Here is a 13306-nt window from a genome sequence, read left to right on the forward strand (position 1 = left end):
CCTGATAGAGGTTTACAAGATGTTGAGAGGTCTGGATAGGGTAGACTCTCAGAGGCTATTTCCAAGGGCTGAAATGGTTGCTACGAGAGGACACAGGTTTAAGGTGCTGGGGGGTAGGTACAGAGGAGATGTCAGGGGTAAGTTTTTCACTCAGAGGGTGGTGGGTGAGTGGAATCGGCTGACGTCGGTGGTGGTGGAGGCAAACTCGTTGGGGTCTTTTAAGAGACTTCTGGATGAGTACATGGGATTTAATGGGATTGAGGGCTATAGATAGGCCTAGAGGTGGGGATGTGATCGGTGCAACTTGTGGGCCGAAGGGCCTGTTTGTGCTGTGGCTTTCTATGTTCTATGTTCTAATACAGAGTTGCACTGCATCGATACAGAGTTACACTGCATCAATACAGAGTTACACTGCATCAATACAGAGTTACACTGCATCAATACAGAGTTACACTTTGGGCACCAAGTGTAGTGTGTCAAAATTCACAGATGACACTAAGATGGGTGGCAGAGCAAAGTGTGCAGAGGACGCTGAAAGTCTGCAAAGGGATATAGATAGTCTAAGTGAGTGGGCGAGGGTCTGGCAGATGGAGCACAATGTTGGTAAATGTGAGGTCATCCATTTTGGTCGGAATAACAGCAAAATGGACTATTATTTAAATGGCAAAACATTGCAGCATGCTGCTGTGCAGAGGGACCTGGGTGTCCTTGTGCATGAATCTCAAGAGGTTGGTTTGCAGGTGCAGCAGGTGATTAAGAAGGCAAATGGAATTTTGTCCTTCATTGCGAGAGGGATGGAGTTTAAAAACAGCGAGATTATGTTGCAGCTGTATAAGGTGCTGGTGAGGCCACACCTGGAGTACTGTGTACAGTTTTGGTCTCCTTACTTGAGAAAGGATATACTGGCACTGGAGGGGGTGCAGAGGAGATTCACTAGGTTGATTCCAGAGTTGAGAGGGTTGGCTTATGAGGAGAGACTGAGTAGACTGGGGCTATACTCATTGGAAATCAGAAGAATGAGAGGAGACCTTATCGAAACATATAAGGTTATGAAGGAATAGATAAGATAGAAGCAGGGAAGTTGTTTCCACTGGCGGGTGAAACTAGAACTAGGGGGCATAGCCTCAAAACAAGGGGAAGCAGATTTAGGACTGAGTTGAGGAGGAACTTCTTCACACAAAGGGTTGTGAATCTGTGGAATTCCCTGCCCAGTGAAGCAGTTGAGGCTACCTCATTGAATGTTTTTAAGGCAAGGATAGATAAATTTTTGAACAGTAAAGGAATTAAGGGTTATGGTGAGCGGGCGGGTAAGTGGAGCTGAGTCCACAAAAAGATCAGCCATGATCTTGTTGAATGGCGGAGCAGGCTCGAGGGGCCAGATGGCCTACTCCTGCTCCTAGTTCTTATGTTCTTATGATACAGAGTTACACTGCATAGATACAGGGGAATACTCACCCCAATTTAGGTCCAAGTCAAGTTTTTTCTCTGCGACTCAATGTATCTTTTTACAAACGAACCTTGTTCTTTGTTTTTGCAGAAGAAAGGGTCCCAGAGGCACAGTTTGCCCAGTTCCTGTCAAGGTTCAGTACTCAGTGCAGGTGAGTTACCTTCAGCAGATGTGGAAAAAACCCGAGTGATATAAATAGATTCAATGAATGAAAAAACTGACAAATAGATTTCAATGTAGGCGTGTATAAGGGCGTCCGCCTTGGGTCGAAGAGGGATAAAACGGAAACTTGGTCTCCAAGAAGCATTGGAGATGCGAAGAGACTGAAATCTCTGTCCTATCCTGACTCATTGTCCGTGGAACATCTTTTTTATTTACTCAATCAAAACCCTTCATAATTTCAACACATTTAAATCTCTGAACTTTCTCTGCTCTGAGAGGAACTATCCCAGCGTCTCCATTCTCTCTGAGTTGAGTCTTTCCAATGATTTGTGCAAAACCAAACAGCAGGAACATAACCAGCATTCCATGGATGTGTAAACTGCAGCGCTGTAGGCCCAATATCCCAGGCTGCTAAAAACACTCCTTCATTCAAATCAGAAACCACAAAGAGTTCCAATCAAAACTGAACTTCTCAACATTGGCCCATTTAAAAGCAGAGTTCAGATCTCCATAGTAATATTGTACAGGTAGGCATCTTCAAAGGGTAGACCAGCGCTTAAGTGACAGGGGTAGTGTGCATGGGGTACACGGTGTGTGCTTGATGGGCTGAATGGCCTTTATTGGTCAGTGCTGTCCAGAATCCCATCAATTATGTTTTTAACCAAGGTCATTTTAGCTACAGAAATGTGGGAGTTGCGATTGTTAAAGGCCTCAAATTCTATCCTTCTCTGTCTCTCCCTTTTTTGATTCCTGCATTTGCCTCTCTCTTCTTCCCTGTCTGTCTGTCACTCTCTCTCTCTCTACTCTTTCTCTTCCACTTTCTTTCCCTCTCTCTCCCTCTGTCCCTCTTTCTGCCCCCTCCCTCTCACTCCCCCTTTCTCTCCCTGTCCATGTCTCCTTTTCTGTTCCACTTTCTCTTTGTCTGTCTGTCTCTTTCTGTGTCTCAGCCCCCTTCCTCTCTCTCTCTCTCCCTCTTTCTCTGTCAACCTCTCTCTCTCTCTCTCTCTCGCCCTTACAGTCCCTCTCACTCTCTCTCTCCTTTTTCTCTTCCTGTCTCTGCCCCCTTTCTCTACCGTTCTTGTTGCCTCATTCTCCCCCCCCCCCCCACTCTCTCTGTCTGTCTCTCTGCCTCTTTCTGTCACTATCTCTGCCTTTGTCTCTCTCTCCCTTTCTCCCTCTCTCTCTTTCGCCCTCTCTGTCACTGCCTGCCTGTCTTTCTTTCACTGTTCCCCTGACTCTATCTTCTCTCTTTGACTCTGTCCCTCTGTCTGTCCCTCTGTCTGTCCCTCTGTCTGCCCCTCTGTTCCTGTCTCTCCCTGGGTCTCTCTGTTTCTCTGTTTTCTGTCTTTCTCACTCTTTATCTCTGTCTTTCTACTTGTGCTTATCACAAAGGTTTTTTCCCCACCTACTCTCAAGATTACACAGATCACTTTATTACGGGAGAAACAGTAAGAGATGGTGATAGACTTATCTGTGTTTTTAAATATTATAATCAGTATCGCAGGATCACTGAGACTGATGTGATTGCTGAGGGCAGAGAGGGGCCAGGGGACCAGACAGCAAGTTCCCACACTCTGACACATCCTGCAGGAATCCCGGTTCTGTGAGGGATGATCCGGGGAGAGACGGGGAGAGTGAAGTTTCCCCGACACTGTGATGGTGCAGGTGGACTGGGCAGGTGTACTGGGCAGGCGTTGTTGCAGTAGGTTTATTCCTGTGGTAAATACGGGTGCGGAGCAGAGTGTGAGGTGGAATAATGACAATAACAGTTTCATTTGTCATGGATCTAGCGATACACAGGAGTCAGCCCTGGTTTCATGGACGGATCTCGAGAGAGGAAGCTCACAGACTGATTATCCAACACGGCCACATCGATGGGTGAGAGCACGACACTGGGACCGAGATGCAACCTTGGGGGGTTTAACTGTTTCATTTCAGGATAATTTTGTGAATGAGCTGTGAGTGTGAAAGCCTGAGAGGGAATCAGGAATTCACCAACTACAGATAAACACAAGAACAGAACAGATAGAAGTCTTTATAGAACAAACCATCTTGGAGATCCCTGGGTGAGTGGGTGCAGAGTCCCCAGAATCCCAAGTAACCAAGTGATGGCCAACTAGGTAGGTTAACTAGTTAGGTTAACTGGTCCCTTACAGCATTCCCAATAATTCCCAGGAATGTGTGTGAGTCACTGTCTGCAGGAACAGGGGAACGAAATCATAGAAACCCTACAGTGCAGAAGGAGGCCATTCGGCCCATCGAGTCTGCACCGACCACAATCCCACCCAGGCCCTACCCCCACATATTTACCCACTAATCCAACTAACCTACACATCCCAGGACTCTAAGGGGCAATTTTTTAACCTGGCCAATCAACCTAACCCACACATCTTTGGACTGTGGGAGGAAACCGGAGCACCCGGAGGAAACCCACGCAGACACGAGGAGAATGTGCAAACTCCACACAGACAGTGACCCGAGCCGGGAATCGAACCCGGGACCCTGGAGCTGTGAAGCAGCAGTGCTAACCACTGTGCTACCGTGCCGCCCCTCTGACACAAGGGCAAAGAGCAACATTGCTTCAGAACCTCATGCCCAGGTGAAGGGATGGAGCCAAAATATCACCCAGTCCCCAACTCACATCGGATCCCTCCAGGTTCAAACTCGGGTCAGCAACTTAATTCTGGCCACTCAGACAGCAGGAGGACTGTGAACCCATCTCCAAAACCATCCAAATCCTTTAACATGGAAGGACTTTCTGAAAAACACGGTCCTATTTCACTGATTGTGTCGCTGTCAAATCTCCATTCTCTGAATGTTCTCCCAGCCAGTTTTACATCTTCAACCCCCTGTAAATCTCGTCGCTTTTAATGAGTTCACCCAAAACTCTGCCACCCAGATCCTAACTGACAGCAAACGCAGTTCCCCATCACCCCCGTACTCAATACCTACATTAATGTCTCAATTTCAAAGTTCTCATCCCTGCCTCTCCGTGACTTTCTCCTTCCCAATGTCTGCAATCTCCTCTTGCCCCGTGACCCTCCCGGATCTCTGCATTCCTCTCAGTGTGGCTGTGTCAGCATCCCCAACGCTGGTTCCTCCAGCTTCAGCCAACATCTTTCAGCTGCCTGGACCCTGAGCGCTGAAATTCCACGCCCCCACCCCCCCCCCCCTCCCCACCCCCGCCCCCTCCTCTCTGCTTCTCTCCCTCTCTCTTGGGTCAACACAGTGGTTAGCACTGCTGCCTCACAGTGGCAGGGACCTGGGTTCAATTCTGGCCTCGGGTCACTGTCTGTGTGGAGTCTGCACGTTCTCTCCATGTCTGCGTGGGTTTCCTCCGGGTGCTCCGGTTTCCTCCCACAGTCTGAAACACGTGCTGGTTGGGTGAATTGGCCGTGCTAAATTCTCCCTCAGTGTACCCGAACAGACGCCGTAGTGTGGCGACTGGGGGATTTTCACAGTAACTTCATTGCAGCGTTAGTGTAAGCCTACTTGTAACGCTAATAAATAAACTTTATCTTAAGTTCCTGAGATCCTACCTCTTTGGCTGAGCTCCTATCCTATGATCTCCTCACACAGTTTGGTGTATTTTGCCAGTCTCCATTGTGTGGGCAAAGCCACCAATGATAATAGCTCACTATTACCAATGTCCAATCGATCTCTCTGAGCCATTTGTCTGGGATATGATCACATTCATCAGGAACCCATTCGACCACCAGACAGCTGAACATTATCACAAATATTCCAGTTGTGTTGCTGCTGCTCCGCGATTGACTAAACAGGAATAAACGGCGCAGGTTAATGCAGACTGACTGAGCTTTCAGTATTGCCCTGAGTAATAGATGTTCATTTCTCTCCTTTTCTCTCGATGCAGAGTGTTTCTGATTCGAGAGAGTCAGAGGACACCCAGAAGCTTTGTGCTGACCCTCAGCCACCACCACAAGACCAAGCACTTCCTGGTTGTTCCGGTAATCTCCTCTCACAGAGTTATTTGGTCGTATTCAATTCTCGGTCCAACATTGATTACACACCCCAGAAACCAAACAGACCTCAGCCTGACCAGAATTCTCCAGCCAGCAGGTCACTGGCGCGATGAATCGCTAACCTGACTGGACAGAAAACAATGACATTAGCAAACCACAACAGGGGCTATCTGGGGTGGGGAATTGTAACTGTACAGGTACCGTACTCCACTGGAACCCGTACCCCAGTGAGAGTCAGTGTGTGTGGAACTGTACCCCAGTGAGAGTCAGTGTGTGTGGAACTGTATCCCAGTGAGAGTCAGTGTGTGTGGAACTGTATCCCAGTGAGAGTCAGTGTGTGTGGAACTGTACCCCAGTGAGAGTCAGTGTGTGTGGGACCCGTACCCCAGTGAGAGTCAGTGTGTGTGGAACTGTATCCCAGTGAGAGTCAGTGTGTGTGGGACCCGTACCCCAGTGAGAGTCAGTGTGTGTGGAACTGTACCCCAGTGAGAGTCAGTGTGTGTGGAACTGTACCCCAGTGAGAGTCAGTGTGTGTGGAACTGTATCCCAGTGAGAGTCAGTGTGTGTGGAACTGTACCCCAGTGAGAGTCAGTGTGTGTGGAACCCGTACCCCAGTGAGAGTCAGTGTGTGCGGAACTGTACCCAGTGAGAGTCAGTGTGTGTGGAACTGTACCCCAGTGAGAGCCAGTGTGTGTGGAACTGTACCCCAGTGAGAGTCAGTGTGTGTGGAACTGTACCCCAGTGAGAGTCAGTGTGTGTGGAACTGTACCCCAGTGAGAGTCAGTGTGTTTGGAACTGTACCCCAGTGAGAGTCAGTGTGTGTGGAACTGTACCCCAGTGAGAGTCAGTGTGTGTGGAACTGTACCCCAGTGAGAGTCAGTGTGTGTGGAACTGTATCCCAGTGAGAGTCAGTGTGTGTGGAACTGTATCCCAGTGAGAGTCAGTGTGTTTGGAACTGTATCCCAATGAGAGTCAGTGTGTGTGGAACTGTATCCCAATGAGAGTCAGTGTGTGTGGAACTGTACCCCAGTGAGAGTCAGTGTGTGTGGAACTGTACCCCAGTGAGAGCCAGTGTGTGTGGAACTGTACCCCAGTGAGAGTCAGTGTGTGTGGAACTGTATCCCAGTGAGAGTTAGTCTGTGTGGAACTGTATCCCAATGAGAGTCAGTGTGTGTGGAACTGTATCCCGGTGAGAGTCAGTGTGTGTGGAACTGTACCCCAGTGAGAGTCAGTGTGTGGAACTGTACCCCAGTGAGAGTCAGTGTGTGTGGAACTGTATCCCAGTGAGAGTCAGTGTGTGTGGAACTGTATCCCAGTGAGAGTCAGTGTGTGTGGAACTGCACCCCAGTGAGAGTCAGTGTGTGTGGAACTGTATCCCAGTGAGAGTCAGTGTGTGTGGAACTGTATCCCAGTGAGAGTCAGTGTGTGTGGAACTGTATCCCAGTGAGAGTCAGTGTGTGTGGAACTGTATCCCAGTGAGAGTCAGTGTGTGTGGAACTGTACCCCAGTGAGAGTCAGTGTGTGTGGAACTGCACCCCAGTGAGAGTCAGTGTGTGTGGAACTGTATCCCAGTGAGAGTCAGTGTGTGTGGAACTGTACCCCAGTGAGAGTCAGTGTGTGTGGAACTGTATCCCAGTGGGAGTCAGTGTGTGTGGAACTGTATCCCAGTGAGAGTCAGTGTGTGTGGAACTGTACCCCAGTGAGAGTCAGTGTGTGTGGAACTGTATCCCAGTGGGAGTCAGTGTGTGTGGAACTGTATCCCAGTGGGAGTCAGTGTGTGTGGAACTGTACCCCAGTGAGAGTCAGTGTGTGTGGAACTGTACCCCAGTGAGAGTCAGTGTGTGTGGAACTGTACCCCAGTGAGAGTCAGTGTGTGTGGAACTGTATCCCAGTGAGAGTCAGTGTGTGTGGAACTGTACCCCAGTGAGAGTCAGTGTGTGTGGAACTGTATCCCAGTGAGAGTCAGTGTGTGTGGAACTGTATCCCAGTGAGAGTCAGTGTGTGTGGAACTGTATCCCAGTGAGAGTCAGTGTGTGTGGAACTGTATCCCAGTGAGAGTCAGTGTGTGTGGAACTGTATCCCAGTGAGAGTCAGTGTGTGTGGAACTGTATCCCAGTGAGAATTAGTGTGTGTGGAACTGTATCCCAGTGGGAGTCAATGTGTGTGGAACTGTTCCCAGTGAGAGTCAGTGTGTGTGGAACTGTATCCCAGTGAGAGTCAGTGTGTGTGGAACTGTATCCCAGTGAGAGTCAGTGTGTGTGGAACTGTATCCCAGTGAGAGTCAGTGTGTGTGGAACTGTATCCCAGTGAGAATTAGTGTGTGTGGAACTGTATCCCAGTGGGAGTCAATGTGTGTGGAACTGTTCCCAGTGAGAGTCAGTGTGTGTGGAACTGTATCCCAGTGAGAGTCAGTGTGTGTGGAACTGTTCCCAGTGAGAGTCAGTGTGTGTGGAACTGTACCCCAGTGAGAGTCAGTGTGTGTGGAACTGTACCCCAGTGAGAGTCAGTGTGTGTGGAACTGTACCCTAGTGGGAGTCAGTGTGTGTGGAACTGTACCCCAGTGGGAGTCAGTGTGTGTGGAACTGTACCCCAGTGGGAGTCAGTGTGTGTGGAACTGTACCCCAGTGGGAGTCAGTGTGTGTGGAACTGTATCCCAGTGAGAGTCAGTGTGTGTGGAACTGTACCCCAGTGGGAGTCAGTCGGCTGATTTAATGGGCGCAAAAACTTGGTAAAGTCGGGTGTGAGGCGAGTAGTGTGATCCGCGACCACCTCTGTGGCCGTTCCCCTTTACCAAGCGCCTAAAATGGCCGCGATCGGGACCACGCCTGAAACGGGTGCGACAGCAATTGAAATACATTGGAATTGAATTAATGGGCTGCGCCCCCAACTGTACCGGCACTTCCCCCTTTACCACCGCATTTGCCAGTCCGGAATCGGCACGAATCAGACATGCTCCATAAAAGTCTGATTCAGGCACTCCGTCAGTGAGGGTTAGTGAGGAGGTAAGTACCGAGCGTCCGGCAGCTCTCTGCTGCTCATGGGTGTCCTGTTGTTGCAGCCATTATCTGTCTCAGGTCAGTGGGGGCTCTGTGAGTGTGTGTGTGGGGGGGGGAGGGGGGGAGGTGGGGGTGGGGGGCTGTCGCTCTGCAGGGTCTCCAATGTCCAATTTGCAGCACGGACCCGGGTCTCAGCACTGACCTCGTGTCTTGCGGTGCTGCTGGGTCCTAGTGCACTCAGCTCACTTCCAGCTGAAGGATGTGCACAAAGCCCTTGCAGAGAGCACTGCTGCCGCCTCTCAACGTTGCAAGGGGCTGTCATTGTAGGGAGCATGTGGCTGGGGAATTGGGGGGTGCTGTGATTGTGGGGAGCATGTGGCAGGGGGAATTGGGGGGTAGCTGTGTTTGTGGGGAGCATGTGGCTGGGGGAATTGGGGGTTATAGACCGTGGCTGTTGATGTGCTGGGGGCAAGCAGTGTTCCATAATCTTTACACGTGTTCCTCTCCATCTCCAACCCTCCCCCCACCACCGCCCCCCCCCCCCCCCCCCCCCGCCCCCCCTTCAGCGCGACAACATGGCTTTTGCGATGCAAGCAATTGATGTTGCTGTTCTTTTGGTTGCTGCTGGAGCTGAGGAGGGGGAGCAGGAGGAAGAATTGTGGGCACAGGAGGCTCAGACCTTACCACTTGCAGGAGTAGAGGGAGACGACCACCAGAGGCAGGATGTGGCCACTATTCACCCGGGGGGGTCATTGGAGAAGGAGGGAGCAGAGACCCCGGCAGTTCGAGCAGATGTTGGACACCGTGTACCACCGACATCCCTGACTTCGAAAGGAGACCGTGCGTCACCTGTGCAACCTGTTGCAGGACCTGGCACCTTGGGGAGGGGGGCTGGGGTGGGGGGCTGGGGTGGGGGCCGTTGGTGGTGCACCCACTCTCAGTGGCTGTCAAATTGACGGCCGCTCTAAACCTCTACGCGACTGGTTCTTTCCAGACCCCGAGCGGAGATGTCTGTGGCATCTCCCAATCTGCTGTGCACACCTGTGTGAGGCAGATCACTGAAGCCCTGTATGCCCGGGCTGGCCAGTTCATCAACTCCAACCTGGACCAGGCGCAGCAGGAAGCCCGGGCTGCAGGGTTCACAGCCATTGTGGGGATGCCTAACGTACAGGGGGCAATCGACTGTACACACATGTCACCCTCAAGCCCCTCTACAGAATCCGTGGAGATTTGTCAATAGGAAGGGGTTCCACTCCCTGAATGTACAACTCCTGTGTGACCACAATATGACCAAAATTTTGATCTAAGTTTTTTGAAGGGGTAACCAAGAAGGTAGATGAGGGCAGTGCAGTTGATGTTGTCGACATGGACCTCAGCAAGGCTTTTGACAAGGTACCGCATGGTAGGTTGTTGCATAAGGTTAAATCTCACGGGATCCAGGGTGAGGTATCTAAATGGATATAAAATTGGCTTCTTGACAGAAGACAGAGGGTGGTTGTAGAGGGTTGTTTTTCAAACTGGAGGCCTGTGACCAGTGATGTGCCTCAGGGATCAGTGCTGGGTCCACTGTTATTTGTCATTTATATTAACGATTTGGATGAGAATATAGGAGGCATGGTTAGTAAGTTTGCAGATGACACCAAGATTGGTGGCTTAGTGGACAGTGAAGAAAGTTATCTCCGATTGCAACGGGATCTTGATCAATTGGGCCAGTGGGCTGATGAATGGCAGATGGAGTTTAATTTAGATAAGTGCGAGGTGATGCATTTTGGTAGATTGAACCAGGGCAGGACTTACTCAGTTAATGGTAGGGCGTTGGGGAGAGTTACAGAACAAAGAGATCTCAGGGTTCAGGTTTATAACTCGCAGCCGCCCGCGTGACAGAGGAGAGGTGCATTGGACTCCTCAAAATGTGATTCCGGTGCCTGGACCAATCTGGCGGGGCCCCACAATACAACCCAGTGATCTGTTCCCACATAGTGGTCATGTGCTGTGCCTTGCACAACCTGGCACAGCAGAGAGGTGACCTATTGGAGGAGGAGGAGGATGTGGAGCCTGACCAGACGGCTGTCACTGGGGAGGGTGACCAGCCGGCTGTCGCTGGGGAGGGTGACCAGACGACCGTCGCTGGGGAGGGTGACCAGACGGCCGTCGCTCGGGAGGGTGACCAGCCGGCCGTCGCTGGGGAGGGTGACCAGCAGCAGGAGGAGGAAGCAAAGGAAGAGCACGCCAAGGAACACCAACGAGGTGCTGGAGGCCTGGCAGCCCAAATGAGGAATGCAAGGGCGGCAAGGGCGGCCCTGATAACCAGGTGGTTCTGTCACTAGGGGTTTGTGTCTGTGGGTTCCATCCCCCCCCCCCTCCAAAATTCCTTCTATATCCTGCACATTGTCACACCAGAGTGGTGGGCCTGGGTACTCTGTGTTAGCGAGTCTCTTTGGCAGGCAGGAGGGTGATGACGACTCGCTAAGCACCATTATGATGATGCCCTGGTGCAAACTAGTCTGACTCCTACCTGAGCTCCGCATACACGCTGGCACCTGGGCCCACGTCTGTGTAGTGGGTAAGAGATCTGAAACCCCCATCCAGGGCCCTGGGGTGGGTGGGGTGGGGGACGGGAGGGAATCGCTCGCATGGGGAACCAATGCCAACCTTTTCTCAGTGACACAGCATTGAGGGGCCCCCCCAGCTGACATCAACATGAAGCATCGTTCCGGCGATCACCAATGGAAGAGGATTCCTATTGGAGACAAATTAGTCACAGGTGGGTGGTGAAAAAACATTTAATTGCAATAAAGGTGTTTAATAAGATGTTGTAACAGAAACACTTGTGAACAGAAAACGTTAAGGTGCTTAAATATCTTTCTAACTCGTGCAGTCCTTCACCCCGGTGCCATCTCAGTGCAATTACATCTTCCTAACCTTGTGCTGCCGACCACAATGTCTCAGTGACTCCCCAGAATGTACATCGGAGGTGGAGGGGGCCAGCTGCTGACCTCGCCCCGTGGCCTGTGATGCGTGTGGCGGGCGTCCTCTGGAGGCCCTGGACCTTGAGGGCCCTGGCCGGCTTCCAGGTGTCTGGGATGTTTCCATGACACCCTCTTCATCCCGCTGCCCCTGAGATGCCCCAGTGTCAGGAAGGGGGGAGTCAGAAGGTGTAGCCACAGCCACAGCCACAGTCTCCTGGCTGGAAGACCCCGGTATTGGCTCAAGCCCTTCCTCCTCCCTTGGAGTTCCTGTGGGCCCCTGGGTCATTCCATGGGACGGCGGTGCTTCTGTAGTGAGCTCCAGAAGCTCCAGCGTCACCTGGTGCTGCCTGTCCTAGTTGAGTCCTCTGCGATGGCCACTTGAGTTGGGGACCACCTCAGCCATGACCCTCTGAGACTGGGCCACGCTCTCAAGGGCTGCTGCCGTAGTCTGCTGTGTCTCAGCGCTGTCCCACTGGGTCTCCTGCAAGCTCTCGAACCTCTCAGCCATTGGCTGCAGAATCTTGAGAAGCCTGTTCAGTCCCTCAGCTGTGGCCCACTGTGACTCGGCCATCTCTTGGAGCCTGCCACTCATGGTGAGGATCCCCTGCCCCAGGCTTTCACCACAGACACCACCCTTGCAGTGTTGGCCTGGGAACCACGCAATACAGGCAATAGCTGGTCTGCCTGAAAGCTTTGGGACTCCTCCCAGCAGCCTCACAGTGGGTCCAGCGTGGCCGTCAGCCCCTCCTGCATTCCCTGGCTCTGTTGCTGCATCTCCAGCAGCTGAGGGAGAAGTGATCTCAGAGGCCCAGCATGTAGCCTGGGGCCACTGAGTCCTCGCCGCCGGCCGGCCCCCACGTGGCAGAGGTCTCGGACGTTCCCTCCTCCACCCAATGTACATTATCAGATGTGTCGTGCTCACCAGAGGGTGACCCAGAAGCCTCAACACTAACTGGACCTACCCACATGTCAGTATCTGGGATGGTGAGTTGTGAGGTGGCAACTGACGCCAAAACGGTGCCACCCTCGGAAGTCTCTTCAGCCGTATCCTCCGAGGACTCTTCCAAGCTGTCCTGAACAGCTGCAGTAGGGGCCTGGTGTCCAGAAGGCCCCGGAGAGTCCGGATCTGTGCCTGCAACACAGGACACAGGGAGAGAGAAGAATCCAGGATGCCAAACACATCAATCACATGTCTCCATTGAACATAGAGCAAAGCACCAAGAAAATTACATCACAGGAACAGGCCCTTCGGCCCTCCAAGCCTGTAGCGACCATCTGATTTGTTACCCCCTACCCTTCCGGGGACCATATGCCTCTCTTCCCATCCCATTTACATAGCTGTCGAGAGGCCCCTTAAAGGTCACTATCGTATCTGCATCCATGACCTCCCCTGGCAGCGAGTTCCAGGCATCCTCTACTCTCTCTGTGCAGATAAGCATGCCTCGTACATCTCCTTTAAACCTTGCCCCTCACACCCGAAACTCGTGCCCCCGAGAAGTTGCCTCAAAGTGATTGAAGGAATGACAGGTGCTCACATCTTGACGGCAGCTCGACCATGCTGACAGCCCGCATCTCCCCATCTCTGGAGAGCTCCAACGCCCACCCCTCAAAGTGGGCGAGGACCCGGAGGTCTGGCTCACCACCCCCTGTCTCCGCCCCCTCACGGGTGTTATGGTCGGTCTTCTCCTGTGGAGACAGAAGGAGCCATGAAGGAAATGGTGGCGTGACTCCTGCAGAGTATCAGGTGGT

The 13306-nt window shown here is 52.0% G+C and overlaps 1 protein-coding gene across 1 annotated transcript in view; it reads left to right on the forward strand.

Annotated features, from left to right (window-relative positions):
• The window catches only part of LOC144500814 (growth factor receptor-bound protein 7-like), a 102953-nt gene that overhangs the window by 87136 nt on the left and 2511 nt on the right, over positions 1-13306 (forward strand). The window contains exons 12-14 of the mRNA XM_078224283.1: positions 1538-1598; positions 3400-3487; positions 5484-5577. Of these exons, the coding sequence (XP_078080409.1) occupies positions 1538-1598; positions 3400-3487; positions 5484-5577 (243 nt within the window). The remainder of the gene's footprint in view (positions 1-1537; positions 1599-3399; positions 3488-5483; positions 5578-13306) is intronic.

This window comes from Mustelus asterias, chromosome 11 (genome assembly GCF_964213995.1).
Source record: "Mustelus asterias chromosome 11, sMusAst1.hap1.1, whole genome shotgun sequence".
Classification (NCBI taxonomy): Eukaryota; Metazoa; Chordata; class Chondrichthyes; order Carcharhiniformes; family Triakidae; genus Mustelus; species Mustelus asterias.